Source organism: Elgaria multicarinata, chromosome 8 (assembly GCF_023053635.1).
Source record: "Elgaria multicarinata webbii isolate HBS135686 ecotype San Diego chromosome 8, rElgMul1.1.pri, whole genome shotgun sequence".
NCBI classification, from domain to species: Eukaryota; Metazoa; Chordata; class Lepidosauria; order Squamata; family Anguidae; genus Elgaria; species Elgaria multicarinata.
In genome coordinates this window covers 58,513,021-58,540,030 of record NC_086178.1, presented here as the reverse complement: position 1 = coordinate 58,540,030, position 27,010 = coordinate 58,513,021, and the positions used below count along the sequence as shown (strand labels likewise).

The 27,010-nt window shown below is 41.1% G+C and overlaps 2 protein-coding genes across 4 annotated transcripts in view; one reads left to right on the top strand and one right to left on the bottom strand.

Moving 5' to 3' along the window:
- Positions 1-14,659, bottom strand: part of SFXN2 (sideroflexin 2) — a 34,564-nt gene extending 19,905 nt beyond the window's left edge. The window contains exons 1-4 of one of the 3 annotated variants that reach the window (XM_063132574.1): positions 13,978-14,659; positions 9,364-9,479; positions 3,622-3,777; positions 2,836-3,006 (exon numbers count right to left, since the gene is read on the bottom strand). In XM_063132574.1, the coding sequence (XP_062988644.1) occupies positions 2,836-3,006; positions 3,622-3,773 (323 nt within the window). In that variant the 5' untranslated portion in view covers positions 3,774-3,777; positions 9,364-9,479; positions 13,978-14,659. The remainder of the gene's footprint in view (positions 1-2,835; positions 3,007-3,621; positions 3,778-9,363; positions 9,480-13,977) is intronic. The other 2 variants (XM_063132573.1, XM_063132575.1) reach the window with 2 other exon arrangements.
- A 276-nt stretch (positions 14,660-14,935) lies between these two features.
- The window catches only part of ARL3 (ADP ribosylation factor like GTPase 3), a 48,561-nt gene continuing 36,486 nt past the window's right edge, over positions 14,936-27,010 (top strand). Inside the window, exon 1 of the mRNA XM_063132572.1 lies at positions 14,936-15,072. Coding sequence (XP_062988642.1) covers positions 15,070-15,072 — 3 coding nt within the window. The 5' untranslated portion in view covers positions 14,936-15,069. The remainder of the gene's footprint in view (positions 15,073-27,010) is intronic.

Genomic DNA, 27,010 nt, shown 5'->3' with positions numbered 1-27,010 from the left:
CGCGTTGTGTGCGTTCACACTGTGAAGATACAACAGGGGTGGCAGGAAACGCTCCAAACTTATGTTTGTGTTGCTCTGCACTGGGAGAGAGATTGTGCTTGGTGCAGCTTAACGGAAAAGCAGCAGCAGGGAAAACAACAAGGCTGTTTGAAGCTCCAAGTGTGCATTTTCTTTGGGTCAGTGGTTAATTTGCAGGGTCTCTGCAGCTGAGTGAATTTCGTCTTGTTGTTTGTTTGCTTAGTATGCACAGTGCTAAATCCAGTGGGTGCCTTTAACCAGTCCCAACCAGAGTCAGATGACCCAGAAGGCCACCTGAATCTATTTCACTGGGTCTTAGAGCACTCCTGGTTGTGCCAGGTTGCCTGTGTGCCTCATACAGCACCACTATAAATAGAACACCGCATTTTACCCACACTTTGTGCTACCTAGCAGTAAGGAAAGAGATCTGTTCTTTTTTTAAAAGAAACAAAACACTGTAACTGGATCTGTTAGCAAGTTATTTTCTAAACCCAATGGCTAGGGAGTTTCAGTGAGGAGCATTCTGACTGTATTCATATTTACTCAGAAGTAAGTTCTATCTAACGAGTCCAAACTCATATTGTTTTCAAAACAGAAATAAAATTAAGTTTAAAACATTGCTTTCCTTTTGACAACACAACTCTGTGTTTAAGGTCTTATTATTCTCGGAATTATCTTATTGTATTGTGGTGGGACTGGACTTTACAGCTGGCTAGTAGAAAATAATGGGTGGCTAATAAACTTTGGCACAATTTGTGACTTCTGTAGATAATCTGTGAATTTTCTCCCACACCTTTTTCTACCCAGCAAGCAAAAGCAAGCCAAACCTGTGCCTATTTCTTTGAACTTATTACCAGTTGTTCATCTGAACACAAGGTATGGGTAGTTTTAGATCAGACACCTGGTGCTATCTGGTGAGCCAGCAAAGAAAGAACTGGATACAAAATGGGAATTACCATCATGTCTTGACCCCTGTTAGAAACCTGGTCATGTGGAGGCAGAGGTTTCCAAGGTGCAATCCTATGATCTTTAACAAAAACACTTTGGCATTTCTAGATTGCTGATGCTGGACAACCCATTACTTATTTACCTCAGGATTTATGAAAGGCAGGATGCATGCTAAGATAGTTGCTTTGAGGCAAAGTGTTAAGAGTGCTGTAGAGCACATCTTAGAGAAGCCAAGCAAAAAAGAACCCATAAATATATCATATCAACAATATACGATCACTGCTAAAATTGTTTTGGCTACAAAAAGCAAGACAGATAGACATTTTAGCACTAGTTGCATTAAGAGCTACTTTCGTTGTCTATGAAATATTTGAATAATTTGGTGGAATTGTTTAATAAGAAAACAGGGAAAACTTCAAGTTGGCCAAAGGACAGCAGCAGTTCCTTTCAATGGTAAATGTTAGACTATCCTCCACGAATATCCTGGCCTAACTAAGAGCTCAGCCAAATCTTACATTGAAAAACTAGCTATTAATAACAAACTGCTGCTTTCTGTCAACATGAAGCCACTTCAAGTGGAATCAGTCATGTACCAACAGTATGGTAGCCATTAAAAAAAAAACCCAAAAAAACTTACCATATGTTGGCTCTACTTGCATGGAGAGGCAGATGCCTCTAGTCCCAAGGCCACACAGTAAGCTGAGTATGACTATGTCCTCTGCTTCTCTAAACAGTCACCTGGTTACATCCTAATTCAGCTGCTCGAATAGCAGATATAACTACTTTATGAAATCCTGTTGCAGCAAATGTATAAACACGCACACACCGGATAAGCATATGGTTGCCAGGTACCAGAATGGACGTGCACCCAGTTCCTTTAGAGCTTCCTGAGTCAGAGGTACTTGGAATGTCTGGCTTCCTGGAACTTGGCTGGCTTCCTTGGGGGAGGAATTCCAGATGCCGATACCTCTTTCTCACTAATCCCAGTACTCTCAAAGGAACTATCCTGGTGTGATATATAAATGTTGCTGTTTTATACTGCCCCTGTTTTTGTTGTATACTTTTATCATTTAAGCTATATTTTCTTGTATTATGATGATTTTATGTCAGTCACTTTGTATATGGAGGTGTGTGTGTATACACACACACACACACACACACACACACTAATTCTTGCCTTTAGTCAATGAACAGGCCCAAATTCTGTATTCTACAGCCATTTCCTGCTCAAATCTTTGGCTTAATCTTTCTCATTAGGCAAGAAATCTGTGTGGTTAGGACCAATTCTATATGCATGTTATTTAAAATATGTATATGCTGCTCTTTCACCAAAGCTTCTAGGGCAGTTCATCCCAGGCTCAAATCTCCAGGCATAGCCAGGGCTGCATGCATAACTTTCGCCTGTTTTCATACCCTCCCAGAACTCTCTCTTAGGGCAAAATCCTATGCATATTTAAACAGAAAAAAATCCTACAACTCCCAGCATGGGTGGCTGGGGAATGCTGGGAGCTGTAGGACTTTTTTTCTGCTAAGCATGTATAGGATTGCTTCCTTAATTACCATCAGTGCCAGCTACTTTGTTTTAAAATTGCAGGATCACAGAGTGCTAATGATTAATTGCCTGAACAGCATTTCAGCAAATAATAATAAGTAGCAGACTGCCCAGAGGCCTTCAATAGCCATTAGCCACCTTTGCAGGCCAATCTAGAACTGGAAGAAAAATGGGAGAAACCCAAAATACCATCACATAAGAGTAACAAGGAACAGTTTACAAGATTAGGGTTGGATGGCAAGAACGTCAGTATTTTAAGAGAGTAGGAAGAGAGAGAAAAAGGATCCACAGAAGTCCAGCAAAACCATCCCTCCTACCTGTAAAACTGGAGCATGAACCCTGTGATGGCCATTCCTCCGGGGACTTGGAACGACATCCTCCCTATCAGATTCATCTTCTCCCCCGAGTCAGGGTGGAAAGCCGAGTCATAAAGCTTCTTGGCATAGAAAAGCTGCTCCTCGTTGGTTCCTGGGGGCACCATGCCTGCCCTATAGGCACAATAAAGAGGTAACAGTCCCAGTTCCATCCTTCTAACCCCCTCTGGCCCTCCCAACCGAACAGCACCCACTCCCCACAAGTTATGCACTTGCGATCTGGGAGAAGTTCTCCCTAGATTTGCAGACCAGGGATGATTAAGAACATCCAAATCCGTTGTGTGACTTTGAAAATCCCTGCATTACTCTGACCACCTTGCATTTTAACGTTCTGGGATTCCAAAACATGCATCCCAGCAGCAAGGCTAGGACAGAGAACCCCTTCTGTTCCAGAGGATTTCCCTTCAAAGAGTCAGCTCTGTCCAGAATGCGGTTGGAACATGGCCAAGGTAAGGCATCCTCCCAGCACCAGCCAAACCCCATCTTGCCCACATCCCTGCTGTTATCTTCGATCTCGAGTCCTATGGAGGGCCCATGGGCCAGATGTGGAACCTCCGCAGGCCAGATTAGGCCTACAGGCTGATGGTTCTGCATCCCAAGAATGCCTTCAATAGCAGCGTTGGACATTCCTCACAGATATTATTCATCAAACTGGATAAAGGGTACTCTTGGAATTCGCAAGGGTTCCCAATGCTTCTGTTACCATTCAGCAGTCTCTCAGTTGGCTACCTGCAGCTCTCCACCAAGGCTTTTGCTGAATCCAGCTCATGCTCCGACACCAGCAGCGTCCTAGGGTCTGTGATATTGAAAAAGTGCTTCACACGCCCCATAAAAGTGTTCTGGTCCCATTGAGGGGCATCGATATTAAACTTGGCTGTCATTTCACTGCAGAATGGAAAAGGAAAAAAAGACAATTCACAGATTAGTTCTATGCCAAGAATGGGCAACTTGATGTTTTGGCCTACAATTTCCATCAGCCCTAACCAGCGTAACCAATGGTAAGGAATCATGCGAGTTGTAGGCCAAAACGTGGAAAATCCAGCTGTTACATACTCTCTAATACAGACTCCTCCAATTTAGTGGTCTCCAGATGTGTTAGATTACAACTCCCAGAATTTCCCACTGCATCCACAGACAACTTGCTAGGTACATGTGTGACAACTTCCATTATCAAGGCAGCACTGTGGTGACATATATATGTAAGAAAATGGACTTGCTGTCATGTTTGATGAATTAGAAACCTGTAATGTTGATACATACAAAAAGATATTCAAGGTATACCTGAAAAATGAATGTAGTAGATCTGATAGAATTAAAGCCCATTGTAAATAACTGCAGGATGAATTTTGGGTAACTAGTTCGAGAGGTAGATGCAGAGTTTATTGTGCAAGGGCAGCTAGGCTATAAACTAGCTTGGAGTTTAGTCCCAGTGGCAATGGGAAGGGGGAGACACCCCACCCTCCGCAAATCAAATGTATTCCAAGGGAGCTGTTCTTTGGAGCTGGATAATGTGGGAAACCATGAGACACAAGACTGGGCCATGATCCAAAGACGAGACACTTAACAAAGGCAGTACTGACTGATTCAAGGCAATGTGACAAAGAAGTTACTGAAAATAAGTCAGGAATTCTGTGTGAATCCCACCCTGTAAGGACCTTCTGCTAGCTTACACAATTTGTTTGTTCATGCTATGAACTTTGGCCTGAACTGGGTCACATAGTGAATGTTCAGCCACAGAAAAATACTATGCACGGACGGGTGTTGGGCATTCTATTGCCCTGTTGACCCCATTGTGTGCATTCAGCCTGGACAGAATCTGCCATACAGTCTCTGCTGAGATAATTGCTACACATTCCAAAGAAGTGCCATGTACACTGTTAAAATATAGACAGGAGCCCTGGTTAGAATCAGCGCGGTCTTAGGGCTGAGCATAATCAGCAACCAGCACCTATGGAAATAGTCTGCTGCTACCATTAATGCATTACGATATATCTGGAGGTCTTAGGATAAGACACAAAAAGACAGCTTAAGCAGTGCTTTTGTAGTATCTGACATGTCTTGAGAATACCTCTTTATCAAAGGTAACTGAAAAACATATAGTAAAAAAGAATCTTTAAAGAATAATTTACATTATTTGAAACCCAGTGTTGCGTAGTAGACAAGAGTGTTGGCCTGGGATTGGGAAGACTCGGGTTTAGGTCCATGCTCAACCATGAAGCTCAATGTTGCTGATTCTCAGCCTAACCTACCTCACTGGATTGTTGGGAGGAGAAAATGGAGAGGAGGAGGGTCATGTACACCACCTTGGGCCTCCTTGGAAGAATATAAATGTAACAACTAAATAATAAATACATCTCATAACTTAAAACCTACCAACAATTACAAAGTATTACTCCTAAAGACTCAAAATGCATTAGGAACTACAAAACATTGATACAGAAGTCTTTGTTGTCTTAACTTGGTTTCTATGGCTGTTTTTTTTTATCCTTTTTATTGTTGTTGTTGAGCAACTACAGTTCTCGTGATAAAAAGGGTACACCCAGATGGGTGCTCTTTCAAGTCCTGAAAATGCTGAAAATGCTGCAACATCCCAAGAACGCTTTTTGCAACTATTATTTTGCCACCACTGAAAGCAATGCAGGCAGCAGTGATTCTATCCGCCGTCTTTTCCCCACATAAAAGAGACATAGCATCATTCTAGGATCATTGTCCAGGGTGGGGTGGGGAGGGAAGGTGGAGAGAGTTTAAAAGAGAAAAGAAATGCCATTCAAAATTTCACAGCCCAAAAATGGGTCTGCAAAAGTGAGTGGACTTGCTTCACTCAACCCTAGGAACGAACAACCCATTTTCTTTCATCACAGGGATAGACACAAATAATACATAAATGTGTATCCTAACAATACAAACCAGTCCAGTTGGCAGGATAGATTTTTGGCAGCAATGGCTGATGGGGTACTAGTGGGAGGACTGAGGGTGGGAGAAAGGGTGGGGGTTAAGTGAGTCAACTCAGCATGGACTAATAGTCCTCAATGCTAATCCTAATCCACACCATGGTTGATTATCATGTTGTGTGGGGAGTACTAGATAAACAACTGTTGAGTTGATTATTAACCCACCGTTAACTATTATCGTATTGTGTGAACACAGACACGGACTAGGTTTGCATGATCATAGAGGGAAAATAATCCACAATGGCTTACTTTCCTGTGTGTGGCTGTGAGCCGCCAAATTTGCATAATTACCCTCGCTGGGCGCAGGTTATTCTGACATCTGAATGTGGCAAGGGTGGGTGTTTCAAGGTGGTTTGTAAACCACCATAGCCCCCCCCCCCGCCCACTACCTGCCAGGTTTGGAAGTCATGATAACCTGCGCCTGGCAAGGGTAACTATGCTAATTGGGCAGCTCATGATTACCACGCAAGGGGAAGGAAAATAAGCCATGGTTGTGCAAACCTGGAATTGTGCAAACCCGTTCATTTTGTTGGAAGCAATGGTTTTCAGTTTGCATTTGCTATGAAATAAGCGGGGGTGGGGAAGGAAGCCTTGTCCATTTTGTTCATACTTCACAGAAAATTCTGTTACAGTTCTAGGTGATTTTATAACGTGAATTGAAAGGTGTTATTGTTTTGGCACACACAAACACGTGCTCCCTGCCCCCCCCATTATGTACATTGCAGAATAACAGGTTGTTTGTGAGAGAATCAGTAGAAACAGAATATGCTAATGGAATATACCATCATGGCCTATCATCATATAAACTAAAATGGTTTCTCCTAAAATTCTTATGCTCTCTACTCTTATAACAGCTTTCCTCAAACTGGTGCTCTCCATATATATTTTTAGTTCATCTCCCATCAGCCCAAGTCAGCATGGCCAATGGTCAGGAATTCTGGGAATTGTAGTCCAAAACATTTGGAGGGCACCAGGTTGGGGAAGTCTGTCTTCAGTGTAATTCTATATATGTCTACTTAGACATAACCCCCTTTAATTTCAATGGGGCTGACTCCCAGATAAATGGGTAAAGGAATGCAACTTCATTTAAAATCCTTTCTGTTTGTATGCTATTGTGATGACAGAATAACCCATTTAGTAGTTCACATATTACTGGACTCAATGGCTTCACAACAGATGAGTTATCCAGCCATGAATGGGTGAAGAAGTCATGATGCAAAAGTTTAATTCTGTAAGTAGATCATTTCCCACTAAATTAAGTTCTCAAAGTAACTGGAGACATAAGGTAATATACATCTTTTATTGACCAAAGAGAAGAACTATTTTTGAAGCAAAGATAAGCAGATGGTAAACTAAGCAGGCTATACCAAGAACTTCTGTTCTACCACAGTTCACTGATAGACTTGTTGAATGGATTTTGAAAAACTGAGAGCTTCACTCCTCCACTTGCAGTTTATGGAAGTAATAATAGACTTGCCCAACAGAAATGTTGCGAGAATGAATCTTATATAAGAATCTTATATAAGAATATGATAGCATAAGCTAGAGACCAAGAAGACTGATTTTGCTTATTTGTTTTAAAAAATGAAGCTTAAGCATTGTAGACTTGCAGAAAAAAATGAAAATTTGAAAAAGTTCAAAGCTTGAGCTTTAATAGCCAAACAGTATATTTCCGTGCCCTGGCCAGGAGCCTGAGGTGGTCAGGGAAGTACAGCTCCCATGTAGCTCCATGTTGGGCAGGCGCACAGGGAGAAAAACACAAAGATGGAGACGGAAGGAGGGCCTTGGGCTTTGTGACTCAATCCACTCTTGGAGTGGCCATAATGGTGGCAAGGATGGTGGTGGAGGCAGCAGTGAAAACTCTGAGGTGGAGGAGAAAAAGAAGGAGCCCTAGGAAAAGCCAGGTTTTAAAATGTGGGGGGAGAGGGAAGGTGGTGGGCTTTATTTATTTATTTATTGCATTTGTATACTGCCCAACAGCCGAAGCTCCCTTGAGGCCTGAGGGGGAGAAGCCAATATTGTTCACTGCCTTAGGATGTGAGGAAGCGAGGGCTTAAAGTCCTCAGTTGCGTTGAAGGAAAGTAGCCTCCATACAGCTTCTAGGGGACTGACATAGTGGGATCCAAGGAATGTTTTGCCCTCAGACTACTAGAGCACATGGCGACATGGGCTTTATGCTACTAATACAAGGATACAGAGTGCTATGTAATGATAAAATAAGGTCTTTTTCCAGTAACTTAAACACGGTTTGTTCTATGGAGCATAAAATAAGAAAAAGGTCAGGTGAGACAGGACTGAAAATTGTTGGTCTTCTTTTCAAAGTGGTCAGAGGGGTAATAATAAAGCAGCAGTAAAGTTAAGAATGCTGGAAGGCATCTGTGAACTAAAATTCATTTCACTGTTGCAAAAAATCCCAAAAAGTAGAAATCTCTCTCACTTGGAACAATCTAAGCTACACCTGACTTTAATATTCTGGATTTCTACTATAACCAAAATTGTGTAAAAGCTTCCTTTTAAAGACCTTGCTGTCATCTGACACTGTGGTGGCAGGCAGGACAGAGGGGAATGTGAAAACGAAAATTATCCATGATTTTTTAAAATGCTCATTAATAGTCAAGATGTGTACAGTCTTTTACTGGCAGCTTAAGCAAAGTTATCTTGCTCAGCAAGAGTATGTATTACCCTTGTGGTTACAGAATAATTAGGTCTCCAAAGGCGTAGCTAAGACAAAACAGAATTAAGTGCACATAGCCATGCACCGCCCTTGACATCCGAATAAATATTCAACTCTTTCTGTTAATACACAGCATCCCCTGTTAAGTGCAGGACTGTCATGTAGAACTGGGCTTTGGCCTAGAACCTCCTGAAATAAACTGAAGTGTTTAAGAATAATTACAGAAACTTTGGACTGGGGCTGTAAACTGGGGAAAAGCAGGAGACAATGAAAGCAATAAATGAAGATGAAGTGTTGACTACCTTTTAGAATTAAGAAATTAGAAGCAAAAAATCAAGAACATATATTTTGTATTACATTTACGTTTTTAAAAGCACTTCGTGGCAAGAAACCCTGGAAAAGAGAGAGGAAGTGTTTTACTGTAGGCAAAGATCTGGGTGTGCAGATTCTAATCTCAATCTTGTAAAGGGAACTTGGGATCAAAACTCCAAAGGGAAGAATAGGGAAATGTTATCCTTGGCTTGCATCATCAGCTCCAGCATATTACATTTTTCACTAGGTTTCAGCTTCCTCAGCAACACCAAACCTTATTTTTCAGGTGTCTCCATGATAATGGATCTGCCTGCTGCCTACAATGGATAGCACCTCACCGCCATGTGCTATAATTATCAAGTCTTCTTTACTAAATCATTAGCAGTGCGGTGTACAGGTATTTTGAACAAATAAAGTTTAGCACTGGATACCAAATCAGCATCCTGGGGTGGGGGCCTTTCTACTTTCATTTTTAAAAGCAACCTTGCAGCCACCAAAGCTAGAAAAGATAGCACTTGAGTGTGCAGACAGTACCTGGTGCAACCTCAGAAGTCAAAGCGTAAGGTGGAGCCAAGTAAGTATTTCAATCAATCGAGGGTGAATTTTCCGTGCCCTGGAATGACTGACTGCAAGGGCAGGTTTTAAGACACCTGAAAATGCACACAAAAGCCACAAGCAGGTCACAGTCTTTCAAACACGATTATTACACCACAATCCCTTCTTTCAGGTCATCATTGGAAAGGAGTGCAGTTGTACCAAGTTTGATTGGCAAGCCCACTGTGGATATGCACTCACAACCTTTTTGGCCAGATGTACAACCTTCCTCAAAGTATCACACTCAGGAGCAACTGGCTATTCCCATTTTCATCCGAAACAACTGTGCTTGAATGCATAATTGTTCTGTTAATTTTTTTAGACTATTTTGATTATTTATTTATTTATTTATTACATTTTTATACTGCCCAATAGCTGAAGTTCTCTGGGCTGTTCACAAAAATTATGATTATGTTGTATTTTGTATTTTCATGAATTGTAAACCCTCCAGAGAGTTTCAGCTATGGGGTGGTATAGAAATTAAATAATAATAAAAACAAAAAACATGTGAGGCACCTGAGCTATTTTTTTTTAAAACCCAAAACCTGCCTAGATCAGCTTTGGATCCAGAACCAGATATGTGACTCATTAGAAGGGCAAAGATAGTGGGAAAGGGAAAAAGTAGAACTCATCCTGCAGCAGAAAAAGCTGCAGTGCTTTTACCTATAGGATTTTATCCATATGCACCCAGAGTTGCAATGCATTCATGTCCCCAGTTGAAACACAATGCAAAACCACTTCGATCTCGTGGGAAATCCCCTTGAGTTCAATGTTACTCATGCATTCCACTACACTTTCTTTTCCCATTCTTCATGTATGGCTCCTTCAATATCCACCAACTTGGTTAGAGTGTGCAACCCGCTGCCAGATGTTCTTAAGCATTAGGCTGGCAGAATACAGGAGAGATTAATAGCAAATTAAGCATTATGCTAGGAGGGCCTTTTGCATATATACATTTTCAATGCCATCTGCATTTCATTGTCCTCTATGTCTAATAGTCTAGGCAGTCACCAATGTGCTGTTTCCTTGACATACACAACATTGTGCTATGGTTTCTGCAGTCTCCCTTTCTTCAATCACATTACCAGACTGAGCACTCCTAACCCCCACCAAAAGCAGGTCTTGTGGGGATGGGGGGTGAATAGAATGGGGCAGAGAACTCCAGCCAGCAGGGCAGCATATCTGCCCCATAGGGCTGTGAAAGTTTCCACCAGCATAGGACTAGAATTAGTGATCAGGGGGGCATTTTGGGGGTGGCCTTAGATCCACTGGATTTTTAAAAAACAACTTGCTTTCTCGACATGCTCCCAACACAGCCAGCTTCAGGCTGATATAGGTATTCTTGGGCAGGAAAGGGGGGGATCCAGCAGAAAAAAAGGCAGAAAACCCCCATTCCCATCTTGGTCAGAGTAAGCCAATAGCATTCTGAAAGTGGGGATCATCCCCCACCCATCCCCTTAAGAATTGCTCTGCCCTTCTAGCTTCTCTGATTTGGTTGTTTCAAACTAATTAGCCTCTCATACATCTTGGGGGAAAGAATCAGTCTGACTCCTGCAATGGAAGTTTCTGCCACACCAAAATTTTAGAATTCTTGAAGGAAGTCAGCACATTCCTAGACAACACCAATTTGGTAAACACTATAAACTTGGACTGGGCTCCTGGGAAATTTCAGCAATCCTGGAATGACAGGTCCTTTTATAGATTAGCAACTGGATAAAAGAAACATAAAGAGTTGATGATAACAAACAGTTTTCACAATGGAAACAATTAAATAATGAAATCCTACAACAATCCGATTGGGAGCAGTACATTTTAACATGCTCAGAAATTGCTTCATATGCTTTTTAAGCAATCATGACTGGAAAGGTGATTAATACGTTTTATAAAAAGTCAGTGATATGGAGTCAAGGGTGGACAACTGAACTAGCAACACCAAATTACTTATGATAGTAAAATTCAAGCAAATTGGTATGTGTTGCCAAAACATCTCCCCAAATTTCTGATGGAGAAAAAAGGTCAGATAAGTGCAAATATTTGGACAAAAAAAATATGACTGCGTAAACAATTTTAGATAAGGCCTCAATTGGCCTTAACCACCCAAGAAAGATAACTTGGTATCACAGTGGAAAGTTTACTGAAAACATCAATTCAGAAAGCAATCCTAGAAACTGGTGCAGGAGGTGAGCAAATCTGTTGTGCAGCATCTACCACATCCATAGTCATACTGGCTCATTGCAGCCAGGGCAGGAGGTATGTGGGGGCTGTATGCAATTTCTTTCTGCCCATTCACGCTATCTACCTTTCCTTTGGATATCTCTTTCTCAGCCTACTTTGCTACATCCTTTCTTTAGTCTCACAGTTACCTAGGGAGGTTGATAGATGCAACTTGTAAAAAGCATCTCAAAGCTAGAGGCAACCATTTTTGGGAGACCAAATTTACCAGCAATTTTTGTCATGACAATTTCTTTTTAGAGAAGTAACAATGGCAAAATCACAGAGGAGCCAATGTAACACTAAGTAAGGTGAAAAATTTACTCTCCCACCCTCGCAAACCGCTCCTGTAATTATGTAAATTTTCTTTCCAAAGGACACGTAAATTTGAGAATCAAATAACCTTCAGTTTAGGAAAAGACTAAAGCGTCTTAGAAATTCAGTCAAGCAGACAAAAGCATGGAAAGTGTATGAAAGTTCTTGCCTTAACTTTTGTGCCACGTAAGCAAATTAAGATATACAGTCTTATTGTGTTGTTCTACAAGGCAAGTTCCACGCACTTATACTTTCCCTTGACCTTTCGACTCCATTTGCCTTCCCCTGCAGTTGGAGGCAACAGTGAAGCTGAGGTAAATGCGATGTCAATGTTTAACAAGACATATGCTTATAAATTCTGAACTTTAACTCTGACAGCCACATTCTTGAAAAGTTTGTCTTCTGCTACGTGTGTTGAACCAAAAGTAAAAACAGGGAAGTAACTGTTCAGCATTATCAGAACATCACTTGCTCCATTCTGGCTGTAAATTATAAAAGGCTAACCTCTTGCAAAACTCAAAACTATGTGTGTTTACTTATAAACAGAACTTAACCACCACCTTTCTCCTGAAAACGTCTAGCCTGATGAACATAGGGACACTTGTCCTAATGCCCAGTTGCCTCTAGCTTTGAGATGCTTTTTACAAGTTGCATCTATCAACCTTGTATACAGCCTACCATTACTAATGTATGCAGTGCAAACACACAAAGTTTGTGGTGTCTTCAGGATTAACATGTGGCATAAGCTTTGGTGGACTGGAGTCCACTTCATCTGACACATGAAATGCTATGCTGAGTTACATGGATGGAAGGTGTGGTAAGGAATTGTAAACTGAGGTCAGGGAAATGAAATGCACTGGGCATTTACAAAAGAGGTGGTCTTGGTGTACTGATCAACACAGTAATAAAAACAACCTTTTTGTCCCAGTGCAAGCTGTTGAAAATGAGTTGAACATTGTGATGAATTGTAGTTCAGCTGTTTCATGTTGCAATCTGCCTTGACACCTTGTGGAGGATTGGAAATGTCCTCCCACTAGTTTTTGAATATTGCCATTTCTGATAGATTTGTCTCCATTTATTCCTTTGCATAGAGACTGGACTGTCTGTCGTATGTAGAATGCAAGAAGGCATTACTGGCAAATGATAGCATAGAAGGTGAGTAGGAAGTGGGCACCAGGATGATCAGAGGTCTAGAACAAGCCTTATAAAGAGAGACTGAAAGAACTGGGCATGTTTAGCCTGGAGAAGAGAAGATTGAGGGGAGACATGATAGCACTCTTCAAATACTTAAAAGGTTGTCACACAGAGGAGGGCCAGGATCTCTTCTCAGAATGCAAGACACGGAATAACGGGCTCAAGTTAAAAGAAGCCAGATTCCGGCTGGACATCAGGAAAAACTTCCTAACTGTTAGAGCAGTGCAACATCACTGCTTTGGGTCGCCTTGTCTTTTTGTTTCTCTACATCTCAGACCTCTTCCCAGTCCTCATCCATCAACTATGTGATGGATAATCGCAGCCAAACTAGCAGCTTTCCCTTCTTTCACAAAAGCTGGACTGAAATTATTAAGCTTCCTGAGCAACTAAACATTGTGTTACTACATCAGCTCTGTCAGTGTTAGATACCTCCTACCTACCCCACAGACACACACATACTGCACTTGAACTTGGCTAATCCACTGAAACTGAATGGCAGCTGATGAAAGACAGACAAAAAGTATTCTCGCTTTAGTCCATGCAGTATTAAACACACGTAATCTCAGGGCACCGCCTGACACAGTAACTTTGCTGAAACTCAGTTATGCAGCTCTGGTCACTGCTTCCACTGTCTTCATGGAAAGAAGATGGGATATAAATAAAATAAATGAAGATGGAATTTATTACCACAAGCTGCAGTGCTGCATACTCATTCAGATGACTTTTCAACAGGATTCAGTGTATTCAAAAGAACAAGCCCATTAGTTATAACAGCGAAATAGAACCTTTATGTTTAGAAAATTATCCGATGTGAGTAAAAATAACAGGGGATACCTGTTCCCATCATGTGCTGCTTGTGAGCTCCCCTGGAGCATATGGCAGGCCACTGTGCACCCAAGATCTTCAACCACTTCAGAGACTCTTCTGTCACAACACTGACTTTAGCACCCCATGCCTGTTTTTGCTTTTTAAACCCTTCCCCTCTATACCTATTTGCATTACAAAAACTCCTCACTTTTGCCTCCAATAAGGCAAAGCTGCTACCGCCCCATCCCACTCACCCAGTTGCAGTGGGGTAACTGCAGAACTCTGAACCTAGAGGAGCTATGGACTCTTCATATTCTCCACGTACTTTGAAGTAACAGAGCAGGAACCCCCTACTGCATTTGGGGGTCCTCCTGCTCATTTTGTTGAGCAGCCACCCAGAAGGCACCCCTGGCACCCCCACAGCCTTTCAAAAGTGGGGCACTTACTTCAATTCAGTAACTTTGTTTCGTTTTAATAGCCTCACCGCCCAATGGCGCAGAAACTGCCTAGAACTATTCTCCCATCCTGGGCTGTCAGGAACACCTTCCGCAACCTCGTGCCCTCCAGATGTGTTTACCTCTAACACATCTGGAAGGCACCAAGTTGGGTAAACCTCCTTAGAGCCAGCCTCACAGCTAAAACAGTGCCTGCCCCATCTTTCCTTTCCCTCCTTCTCTCCTGCATTCCGTCTGCACCCTCTCAGACAGATAGAAAGCCTTTACTCCACATACTCCCCCCCCCCATAAAGCTCCTACCTGCAATTCGCCAAATACCACCCAGCGGTGCACACCTCTTTTTTTCTGGTTGCACGTGGGTAGCGCCGCCCACCCGCCCCCCAAATCCCAGGGACGCGTGGCCTTTCCCAGCCAATGAGAGACGTTGAAGACCGCGCCGACACCCCTCCCCTTGACATACCCCGCATGCGTCAAGCAAAGCGACAGCATTTGACGGAGGTTATTTATTTATTTAAAGGGGAGTAGGCGGGACTTCTCGCGTCCAGTCCCGGGCCTTCGCTCTCGGCCGCCTGGAGCGTACTCGGGGCCGACGTTCTACGTAGGAGGAGTGCAGTGCGCGCGCGCATGACGCAGTTGCCCATGGTAACCGGGAGCCGCGTAGAGGATGGTGAGTGCGAGATTGGGAGGGGGAGAGGGCCGGGAAGGGGGCTCGGGGAGGGTTGGGGACGGGGACAAAGCCTCCCCCTCCCCACATTCCTAGTGCTGATCAGTAGGGCAGGGGTCCGCTCTGCGGGATTGGTGTCGCTTGGTGCAGAGAGGGAGGCTATGCTAAAGGGATGGATGAGGAGAGGGCCTGATTTAGGGGAGGGGCGTGAGCTGTGTACCAGGTGCTGAAGGAGCCGCCCAGGATGGTGGTCGTAGAGAGAAGCTTGGCATCGCCAGATAAAGATTTCGGGGACAGGGACTCCCTCAGTTATTGTAGTATTTGAAAATTACATGCTCGCTACTGTGCTCTTTGGCGCTATTGCACGTTGAAATCAGGACTCATTCATTTATGTAAATAACTATAAAACGATTCTCCTGGTGTGTCTTGATTATATCAGAGTATAATCTTCTATGGGATTGAAATGTTGCCGTTCAAGGGATGATGCCTTAAAATCTGTTAGGGACACGTGGCAACAAGGTGAGGACTGGTCGGGTTGTGAGTCAGGGGCTTAGCACGTGGGAGAGGAGAGGACGGTGGTGTGAGGTAGAGTGTCATGGTGCTGAAATGACCTGTTTTAGAAGTGGAACTGGGTTATGTGGAGTCTCAAGATTTTTCCACAGAAATTGAAATACATTTTGCTAATTTTCTTTAAACATTAGCAAGAAGAAGGGCATATTGCAGCATATTCTGGTGGCCACAGATCTTTTTTTTTGACAGTGTACCAGTTTCCTTACCTGATTAAGCAGCAAGCATTGAGCAGGGGGTTGGACTCGATGGCCTTATAGGCCTCTTCCAACTCTACTATTCTATGATCCTTCAGAAAGGCTCTGAAATCATTTAACTCCTCTGCACCCACAAGGTGTTATTCAAAATCCCATGATGTATTCCCAGATACAAAAGGGGTTTCATTTCATATAGAATTCAGATTCTAAAGCATTCACATGTCTGGGTAGGCTTGCCTCTTTATCACATCAGAGCAGATAAACCATCCTTCCCCAACCTGCCCCCGTCAGATGTGTTGAACTCCCATTTCCCCAGCCAGATGACCTATCATGCCGATAGGGCTTGATTAGAGTTGTAGTCCAACAGATCTGGAGTGTACCAGGGTTGGGGAAAACTGAGCACAGCCAATGGGAGCCACAGGGCCCATTAGTCCCCTTCCTACCCAGGCCTACTGCTAAAGATAATCACAGTAGCGTCAAGAGAGGCAGAAAAACAGAAAGAGAGGTTTCCACCCTTAAAGGCAGCTTTAAAATATTTTGTAATAAATAAAGGGATAGGGCAAACATAAAGAGATGTTTCATTGCCAGTCAAAGTATACAAGAAAAGAGTGGTCATTGGGCTTGTGCCTTGGTGTGAAAAACACAGGTTTGCCATCTTTTTCTAATAGGGGCGTTATTTTAAAAGGCTCAGGATAGACAACAAATACAACAGCTGCAACTTTCATTATCAATGTATTAGGAATTACTCAAAAAAATATACTAGTAAAATAATAAATGGGCATAAATGTGATATCAGAAAGAGCAATCTTCAGAAACCAGTGGGATGACATACAAACCTAGGGTACACTGTTAATGACTTTAAAGTTGCCATTCCTAAATAAAGAAACTTCAAAGGGGGACTCCAACATTAAGACTCAGCTCAAAACTTTTCTTTTCCCTATAGCCTTCAAATATTGAGTTTGTTCTGACTTTACACTGTTGGTTTTGCCCTACCCTGTGCCTGTTTACACTTCCCTGTGCCTGTTTGCATTCTCCTTCCCTCTTTATTGTTTACTACAACTTATTAGATTGTAAGCCTATGCGGCAGGGTCTTGCTAATTACTGTGTTATCTGTACAGCACCATGTACATTGATGGTGCTATATAAATAAATAATAATAATAATAATAATAATAATAAATTGTTGAATTAGCTCTAGCCTAACAAGTTTTTATCCCACTACAGGTGTTTATCAGCATACCAATGTCATGATGTTTGTTTTAACATTGAGCTTTAATATTGTTGCCATGTTCTGTATTTCTTGCATTTAATCCCCCAAAAGCTTATGCTGTAATATATTTGAGCTATGCAACTTATTGACCAGGTTCACACGATTATGACTGGGGAAATAGGCCATGGTAGCTTATTGCCCTCTCCGTGTATACCTGTTGTGTACCAAGGGGAATTAGCATAATTACTCTAGACAGCACAGCTTGTTGGTGGGTGCAAACCCATCCAGCATGGATTGTTCCCAGGGTAACAAGCCACCCAGATGGTGTTGTAGGGTTCTGGGTGGCTTGTTACCATGGCACATGACACAAGCAATGCTGCCAAGGGTAATTATGCCAATCCCCCTGGCATGCGCGAAGGGAGAAATAAACTACCAGGGTTTATTTCTCCCACTGTGATCATGTGAATCAACCCTTGGTCTGTTGCAGATATAACAATATAGCTATCACTCAATATTAGAAAATGTTGAAGTTCAGCTTGCTTACTTTTTACAGATAACTATATAATTGGGCATGATAGGTGATCTGTTGCCAGACTCACTGGAAGTTAACATTGGCGGGGAAACGAAATAGACACATACAGCAACTAACAGAATTAATTAGCAGTTTTGCATACAAAGGAAATAATGAACAGTTTATATTTGCCCTGAATTGTCTGATGGATCCACATTATCTCAGGAGGAATATTCAAAATGATTATTCATAATTTCTGTGGTATTCTTCGGAAACCCTCATTTGCAAATTATATCTAATTTTACTGAAAACATTTGGATAAAGGAATGTGGATTGCAAAGAGCTGCATTGACCTGGGGACACAAACATTTCTCATAACTAGAAATTGTCAATAGGCAAGATTCAGTAAATGGGGCAGCTCCTGCACTTTATTAGTATTTTCGCAAAGCCATCTATGACTCTATGATAAATATTAGTATTCACAGCTGTTTTAAGCTTGTTTACATAGTTAAGTCAACTGATATAATTAGTACCAGAATTGTATGTACCCAGCTCTAAGATGAGAGAGTTACATATACACTTAACATGCTTCAGGGTATCAGCTAGGTTGCTGAAGCCTTGACAGATTCACTCCACTCACCCTTCCTTCCAACACATTTTTAACTAATTGCACAATGGACCATTATGTACTCTGTCAGATATTGTGTAAGTACAGTTATCTTTATCAAATGTTGGGGATGAGAACCAAGGAATGGCTAGCTTTATCAAGTCCTCGTTGACAGCTTCCTGTAACTGGTCATTATTAGACATCATGCCAGGTTAGAAAGATTTTTGGTTTGATCTAACGAGGCGATTCTTATGGACGATACCTAGGCTATAAATAATCATAATAATGATAATAATAATAATAATAATAATATTTCTTACCCGCCTCTCCAACTGGATTGAGGCAGGGAACAACAACAAGCATAAAATACACAAAATACTGATTAAAAACACAGCATAAAACCATCCTAAAAACATCGTAAAAGCATATTAAAAGTATCCAAAAATTCTTCTGGATAGGCCTGCTGGAAGAGATCAGTCTTGATAGCTTTCTTGAACGCTAAAAATCTGTCAAGCGGACGAGTCTCCTCCGGCAGGCTATTCCATGGTCTGGGAGCAGCAGAATAGAAGGTCCTCTGACAACCATTACCCAGAGGACCTTTTCTTCTACTGCTCCCAGACTGTGGAATAGCCTGCTGGAGGAGACTCGTTAGCTTGACAGTCTTTTAGCATTCAAGAAAGCTATCAAGATTGATCTCTTCCGGCAGGCCTATCCAGTCGAATTTTAGGATACTTTTAATATGCTTTTACGATGTTTTTAACAGTGTCTGCTATATTTTTAATCAGTATTTTGTGTATTTTATGCTTGTTGTTCCCCACCTCAATCCAGTTGGAGAGGCGGGTAAGAAAATTATTATTATTATTATTATTATTATTATTATTAGTAGTAGTAGTAGTAGTAACAGCCTAGGTATCGTCCATAAGAATTGCCTTGTTGGATCAAACCAAAAATCTTTCAAACCTGGCATGATGTCTAATAATGGCCAGTTACATGAAGCTGTCAACAAGGACTTGATAAAGCTAGCCATTCCTTGGTTCTCATCCCCAACATTTGATAATCAGAGGTACTAATCTGAACATGGAGCTTCTGCTGCTGCTTCTTCATAAACTATTACGGCTATGGCCTAGTCCTCCATAGACTTGTCTTTCTTTTGAAAAAAATCACAGCACATCTTATGGTAGTGAATTACATATGTTAATTAAGCATTGGGTGAATATTTTCTTATTTTTGTCTTGAACCTAGTAGCAATAATTTCCATTGGATGATTCTATGTGCTGGTGTCTATTTACTCTCTCCCTACTTTTCATAATTTCATAACTTTAATATTTTAAAAAATTATCAACCAAAAATTCCAAATGTCTTTGGGGTTTGATTTTATGGGAAATCACAACCCTCCCCAGTGGTTGTAGTTGCTCTTTCCTGTATCTTTTTCAGTTTCTGTTTTTGAGATGTATTTATTTATTACATTTATATACCGTCCCATAGCTGAAGCTCTCTGGGTGGTTTACGAAAGTTAAAAACAGTAAACATTAAAAATATACAAAATTTAAAACTATCAAAAACAACAGTATAAAAACAACAGTATCCATTTAAACAACAGTTCTGGGGTACGTTAAAAAACAAACTTAGCGTTGTTAAATGCTATTAAATGCCTGGGAGAAGAGAAAAGTCTTGACCTGGCACCTGAAAGATAACAGTGTTGGCGCCAGGTGAGCCTCATGGGGGAGATCATTCCACAGTTGGGGGGCCACCACCGAAAAGGCCCTCTGCCTTGTTGCCATCCTCCGAGTGTGCCTTGGAGTAGGCACTTGGAGTAGGACCTTAGATGTTGAGCACAGTGTATGGGTAGGTTCATGTCGGGAGAGGCGTTTCATCAGGTATTGTGGTCCCAAGCAAGTAGAACAGCAAACAGAATTCTTCTCTGTATTTTCTTCTTCATATTTTTCCATCTTATCCTGTCTTTGAAAGGCGTGTCTATGTTAGAGTTCAGCTAGCATTGTGTTAGGCTAGTGATTTGCGGATTTCCTCCTGTTCTGATCCTACATTCTAGGCTAGGGGGAGAAAACAGTGTTGCCTCCAAGCAAGCTGTGTAGTTATGCACACCATACTTGTATGCTGTCTCAACACAATTGTTACTAAGGCTGATAATTGTAGGGCTAGGAGAAGTGTGAATGTTATGGTGATCCATTATTGTGGAAGCAACCTATGTCAGTGGACAGCTGTATTTGATCTTTAGACAAATGCCACATCAACGAAGTAAACATTTTCTCCCCATGAAGGGCAGATTTCTTTGGACTCACACTCTAAATACATTATCAAAGCATTACAGCTAATCCAGCTAAACAGCAGATACTTATTTCTCTCCTCTAATGGGATTGCACTCTCTGCTCTTCAGTGATTGGCAGGCCCTATCTACTGCTAACCAATAGCTAGCGGCATTTCTCTCTATAGCATTGCTTATATGGGTCACTCTGATAGAAAATGCAGCATTGATTGTTCTCTTTCCCATTTTACTTGCCCCTAACCATATGTTTAAAACTAGTGCTGTGCTGAAAATTTCTCCCATGAGAACTTTGACCATTCTCATTCAATTTGAAAGAAAAGAAATTGTTTTTGAAAAGAAATTCATAGTAGACATTTTGGAGAAATTCTCATGGGTTTGGTTCAGGGTTCTTGTGCTTACCTTACTTTTGAGATGACTGGTGAGTGTGTGTGAGTGTCCTGTCTTTCATTGCACAATCATATCTCTGACAGTCTGTAGCCTCCTTGGCTTCCTCCACTTCCTGCCCTGGGAAAGACATCATAAATTTATTCCTCCCATAGGGCCTTTTCAGATCAGGAAGTGCAGGCACCCTTGGATCAATGGTGAGATGTGTAATAGAAAGAAAAATATAGACAGTAACCTCACCCACCTTACAGTGATTAAGTAAAGTCAAAACCACCACCAACACACATTCAAAATAAATTATAAAATGCCCTGAGAATGAGGCAGAAAAATAGAAACCCCTTTCATGGTGGAGGGGACTTTCAGGAAATTCCTGAGATTTTTCTTTTTTACCACCTAGAAATTAAAGGACACTTTTCAGAATTTTCTCCACATTTTCTTCACAATTATTTTTTGTGGTGGTTGCATTCCCTCCCCTCAATGCCCCGGAGTGATGCCAGGGATATCAGGCATTCTGGGGGATGCAAAATGGGGGCCAGGCTGCCAACATAGATGATGGCAGTGCAAAAAAAAATGGCAGTGAAAAAAAAAACCTTTAGGGAAAGAAAGAAGCTGTTCTACAACCCTTGCCAATAGTGATGCCTACCTGTGAGAAATTGTTGGAGGATTTCTCCTCCTCCTGGAGAGATTCAGTGAAATTGTCTACCCACAAATATGGTGGAGAATTTTGAGAGGCTACTTGTGCACAGCTCTATTTAAAACCTTTTTCATTTGGCCTATACATGCAGTTCTTAATTCCAAACTGCTATGTGGCACTGACTACAACTGGAAAGCCAATTTCAGTTTGGAGTTAAAGCTGAACATGTTTGCAAGATGTTGGACTACAGCTAGTTAATATTATGTTTTCACATAAGAATATTACATGTAGTTATTTAAAAAAACCTCTCTAATAATATGGTGTTTCCTATTTGTGCAGTGTATTCAGATGCGGAATATTCTTGATAGTAGTTGAGAGTTAGTGTGATCAAATTAGTAGAAAGAGAGTCAGACTTAGATCATGAAACCCTGATTTCTACAAGCATGAAGAGAGTCCCAGGTGACAAAGTGTTGAGGTAAACAGTTAAGCACTTAGGTTAGTTAAACACCTATTTGAGAAGAAAGTAAATACTACTCATTTATTTAAATTATTTATCATCAGCTGAAGCTGAAACAAGGGCACAACCAAGGGTATTGTGTGCCAGGAGCTAAATCCCAGGGGCTAATCCTGTAGAAATGTACAGGAACCCTAGCTGAGATAATTCTTTAGAAACATACAATTGTTTCACTTTTGCTGTAGCAGGGTAGCCTTGAGTAACTGCAGTAAACCTCAGTCAGAAACCTAGATTAAACCCAATTTTGGAAAGTGGGTAAAAATTAATTTATAGTTCTGCATTGACAAAGGCCATAGTGCAAACTTAGCTATTGGGAAAAGTCAGCTTATACACAAAAAAGTATATGCAGAGTTTTCAGTTCAAGCTCAGAGTAGGCTCAGTTTAGGTTTTAAGCACAGTTTATAAGCTAAATCATAGATGTAGATATCAGTTCAATTTAGAATCACAGTATTAAAAAGTAGAGTATAAGTAGGGTGACCATATGAAAAGGAGGACAGGGCTCCTGTATCTTTAACAGTTGCATAGAAAAGGGAATTTCACAGGAGCTATACTGTGACCAGATTTAAAAGAGGGCAGGGCACCTGCATCTTTAACTGTTGTGATGAAGAGGAAATTTCACCAGGTTCTCCATATATACAAATGACACCTGCAGAAATTCCCTTTTCAATACAACTGTTAAAGATACAGGAGCCCTGTCCTCCTTTTCATATGGTCACCCTAGTATAAGTACATTTATAAAAGTACACATTGAAGCAGGTATATAGTTGGTCAGAGCCTTGCATTTCCAGAGGGGTTCAAACTGTCCACATCCTCTCTTTAATCCCCACATTGTCCACTCCGCTAATGACAATCATCATTCCCAGGAGTTTCATCTGTTCAAAATCCCTCTATAAATTTCCACTCACTGGAATCTGGTGCAGCAGAGTGGTTGATCCACACACCCTTTAAACTAGGCCATCCTAACATAATTGGTTGAAGTAGAAGTTGGGAGAAGTTATCTAGGGATATAAGAGTAAGACAGGCTTGCGCGGGAACTGGCTGACAAAGTGTCTCAGACAAAGCATCGAGGCAAACAGTTAAGTAAGCGAATGAGTTAAGCGCCTGGCGTTGGAACAACAGGATGAGGAGGTCAGGGCAGTCCCCCAATGTTCATCTTCATACCTTAACTTTGTAAGTAAACATGCACAATAAACAAAAGCCATTATGAAGGCAGAAACCCAGCAGGGGAATGAAGGTTATCCAGTGATAACTGAGTATCACATGTATGACTGACTGCCAACTGGGCAGAAGTCGTGGTTGTGTGTTTGGTGTAATGAGCTCCTGGCTCCGGGCATAAATTTATTCCCTTGAGGTCAAAGTAGCTGATGTGGAGAAGCTGAGGGAGGCAGAGTGCTTGGTGAATGAGGGCTCTGGGGATGTGATAGTGGTGTCCAATGGTGATAGCTCCTTTGCTATCGCAAAGAATGAGAATCTTCAGGAAGAAAGGCATCACTCCAAAGAAGAGCAGAATGATCTCTTACAAGGGACCCATTCCTTGTGAGATGAAGTGATATCCTCAAGTTGTGTAAGGATACAACTCCAGGAGATGCTTAGCAGTAGGTGATTTGATTGTTAGAAACACAGAGAGATGGGGTTCTGACAGGTCTGTCAACTGCCAGATGCAAAGGTTGTGGGTTTCTCATTTTGTCTAGATAGTGCTGAGGAGGATTCCACAGTCATGGTGCGCATTGGCATTAATAACACGGGGAAAGGTGTTGTTTTTGTTTTTGGTCCTGGAAGCAAGAAACTAGATTACTAGGTAGGAAGTTGAAATCCAGACTTCCAAGGTAGTTTTCTAAGGAATTCTACCTGTTTCATGCAGTGACAGTTTAAACAGACAGTGCTGAAGGATCTCATTGAACTGAGGCAAATAGTGGTGTCAAGAAATGGAATTCTAAGCCTTACTGACAAATTAAAAATTAACAAATCACCATGGCAAGATGGTATCTAGCTGAGAGTTGTTTTAAAACTCAAATGTGAAATTGCTGATCTTCTAACAAAAATCTGAAATAGTCCTAAAATTGGCCTCTATACCACAGGATTGGAAATTGTAACACCCATTTTTAAAAAGAGAGATGGAACATTACAGGTCGGTTAGCTTAACATTGTTCTGGTAAATTGGTGTAAATTCTTATTTAAGATAAAATTATTAAGCATATAGAAGAACAAGTCTTGCTGAAGGAGAATCAACTTGGGTTCTACAAATGTAAGTCCTGTCTCTATAATGTTTTGGAGTTCTTTGAGAGCGCCAACAAACATGTGGATAGGGATGATCCAGTAGGTATTGTGTACTTGGAGTTTCAAAAAACTTTTGCAGAGTTCCCCACCAAAGGCCCCTGAGCAAACTTAGCTCTTATGGAATGATAACCGGTTAAAGAACAGGAAACAAAGATTAGGAAGCAACTGACAATTTTCACAAAGAAGAGATGTAAACAGTGGGGTCCCCCAAGGATCTGTATTGAGACCAGTGCTTTTTATCTTGTTCCTAAATGAGGTGGCCAAGTTTGTGAATAATACCAACAAAGTATTTAGAGTGATTAAAACAAAAAGGGACAGCTAAGAGCTCCAAAAAGATATCTCCAAATTGGGGGAATTTGAATTGGCGGTGAATCACTAGGGAAGAGATCTTGAAATGTAGTGAATAGCTTAATGAAAACATTGACTGAATGTGTGGCAACTGTGACAAAGGCAAAATCCATCTAAGGGATTATTAGGAAAGGATCAAAAATAAAACTGCCTGAATCATAATGCTTTTATACAAGTCTAGGATGTGACCATGCTTGGAATACTGTGTAGAATTCTGGTTGACTCACCTCAAAAAGTATATTGAAGACCCAGAGAAGGTGCAGAAAGGAGCAACTCAAATAATCAGGGGTCAGTAGTAACTGCTTTATGAAGAAAGATTATAACATTTGGGACTGTTTAACTTAGAAAAAGGAGAATAAATGGAGACATGATAGAAGTTTATAAAATTTTGCATGCTGTAAAGGAAGAAGATAGAAGTATTTCTCCCTCTCTCATAATAATAGAATCTGAGGTGATCCAATGAAGCTGCATGGCAGGAGATTCACAACAGACAAAAGGAAGTACTTCTTCACAAAGTGCATAGGTAAACTATGGAATCCACTTCCACATGATTTGGTGGCCACCGCTATAGATGGCTTTAAAAGGGAATTAGACAAGTATTTGGAGGATACCACTATCAATAGTTATAGCATGCTTCTGAATATCAGTTTCTGGGAAACAACAGCAGGAGAACACTGTTACCCTCATGTCCTGTTTTGGGCTTCCCACAGGCACCTGGTTAGCCACTGCAGGAAACGGTGTTGGACTAAGTAGGCCTTAGGTCTCATCTATCTGCGGTCGTTTAATGTACCTTACACTCTCTTGCTGAACTTATTTACTTATTTGTACCATTTCTATACCGCTGACTATCATAGAATCTCTCACCGGTTCACAACACCAGAATACAATAATAAAATACAACATTAAACATCTCATAAAAACACAGTATTAAACTATCTCCAACAACAATAAAAGAGCAGTAAAATGGGACAGCAGAATGGAGTGGCGTAGTTAATTTATTTAAGGCCCAGGGAAAGGCCTGGGTGAACAAGTGTGTCTTCAGGAGGTGTTTGAATGATGCTACATTTTCTGCATCCCAAACTACACAAATCTTGGGCAACTAACTTGTTCTCAGACTCAACTCGCATAGTAGTGGTAATAGGGTTGTTGTTTTGAAACAAATATTTACTATAAAGTACTTTGCACACTTTAAAATGCTATAGAAACAGGGCGTAATCCAGCCAAAATCAAATATTTTAAGTCCCATTGATTTCAACAAGACAACTAAGCACATGCTTATATTTATATAAGCTTTGGTTGTACTGTGCCTAGGATGAATAACTATGCATTAGTAGCTCCCGTTAAGGCCTTTAAGAAATATCTCTTGCTCCCCAAGTATGTGTCCATGACCAAATAACTTACACCAGTGGAATTTCATCAGTGTAAATAATTCCTTATGCTTTAGCATACTTTTTTTGTAGTTAATAACAATTGTTGCTGGAAGCTATATATGACCAGATGCCATTGAAGGTGATCGGTTGTGTATATGGAGCATAAGAGGAATGCATTTTTGCTTATTTTGAAAAACAATTTGTGGTTATTTTAAAACATAAGTAATGACAATTCAAACCAGTAATGCCCCCAGTGAAGTGATTATTACTACAGTTGTATTCTGACAGGTATGGGGTCTTTCCACAGTGAATGACATCAAATAATTGAGTTTGCCTCCATAATATTATGCAGCAAAATCAGCTTTTTCAAAAAAGAGAGATGCCATTTGAAACCTTGCATATGCAGTTTACCATACCATACCAGTAGATAATTACATGACAGTACATTTTAATTTTGATACATTTAAAGGTAAAAGTATTTCAATTTGTTTTTGTAAATCTCCTTAATTTAAAAGTGTAGTCACAGAAGACTACACATCTACTTCTTGATTATAAGGGGACCCTGCATAGGTTCCAGATAACAACTTACAGATAATAACTTACAAGAGCAACCTCTTGAGAGAATTTAATCAAATCCTAATAGCTCTTAGTATGTTGGCATTATAATTTCTCAGGTAATCAGTGTAAGCCAGTGTTGTAGAACCTGCAGAGGTTTCCTATTTGGCCCACAGAGTCTCTGTGGGCCAATCTCCACCCCCTGAAGAAATACTTGCAGTTATCTCCAAGATAACGGGGAGATGCTGGCGTGAATGAAGCTGAGAACTTGGCTGCGTCCAATACTGGCTGAGATGTTTGATGGGGATGGTGAGAACAGCACAAAGGAGGTTCCCAATTAACTCCGTGCTGGGAGGAGGTGCATACTGCTCACCGTTCCCACTGTTTGTTTTGACCTTCTGATTAGAATAATTTTGATGCTGGAAAAACTGAAATTATTACATGTGTGTTTAGATTAGACTGCATTTTAACAAACTGGTTGGGG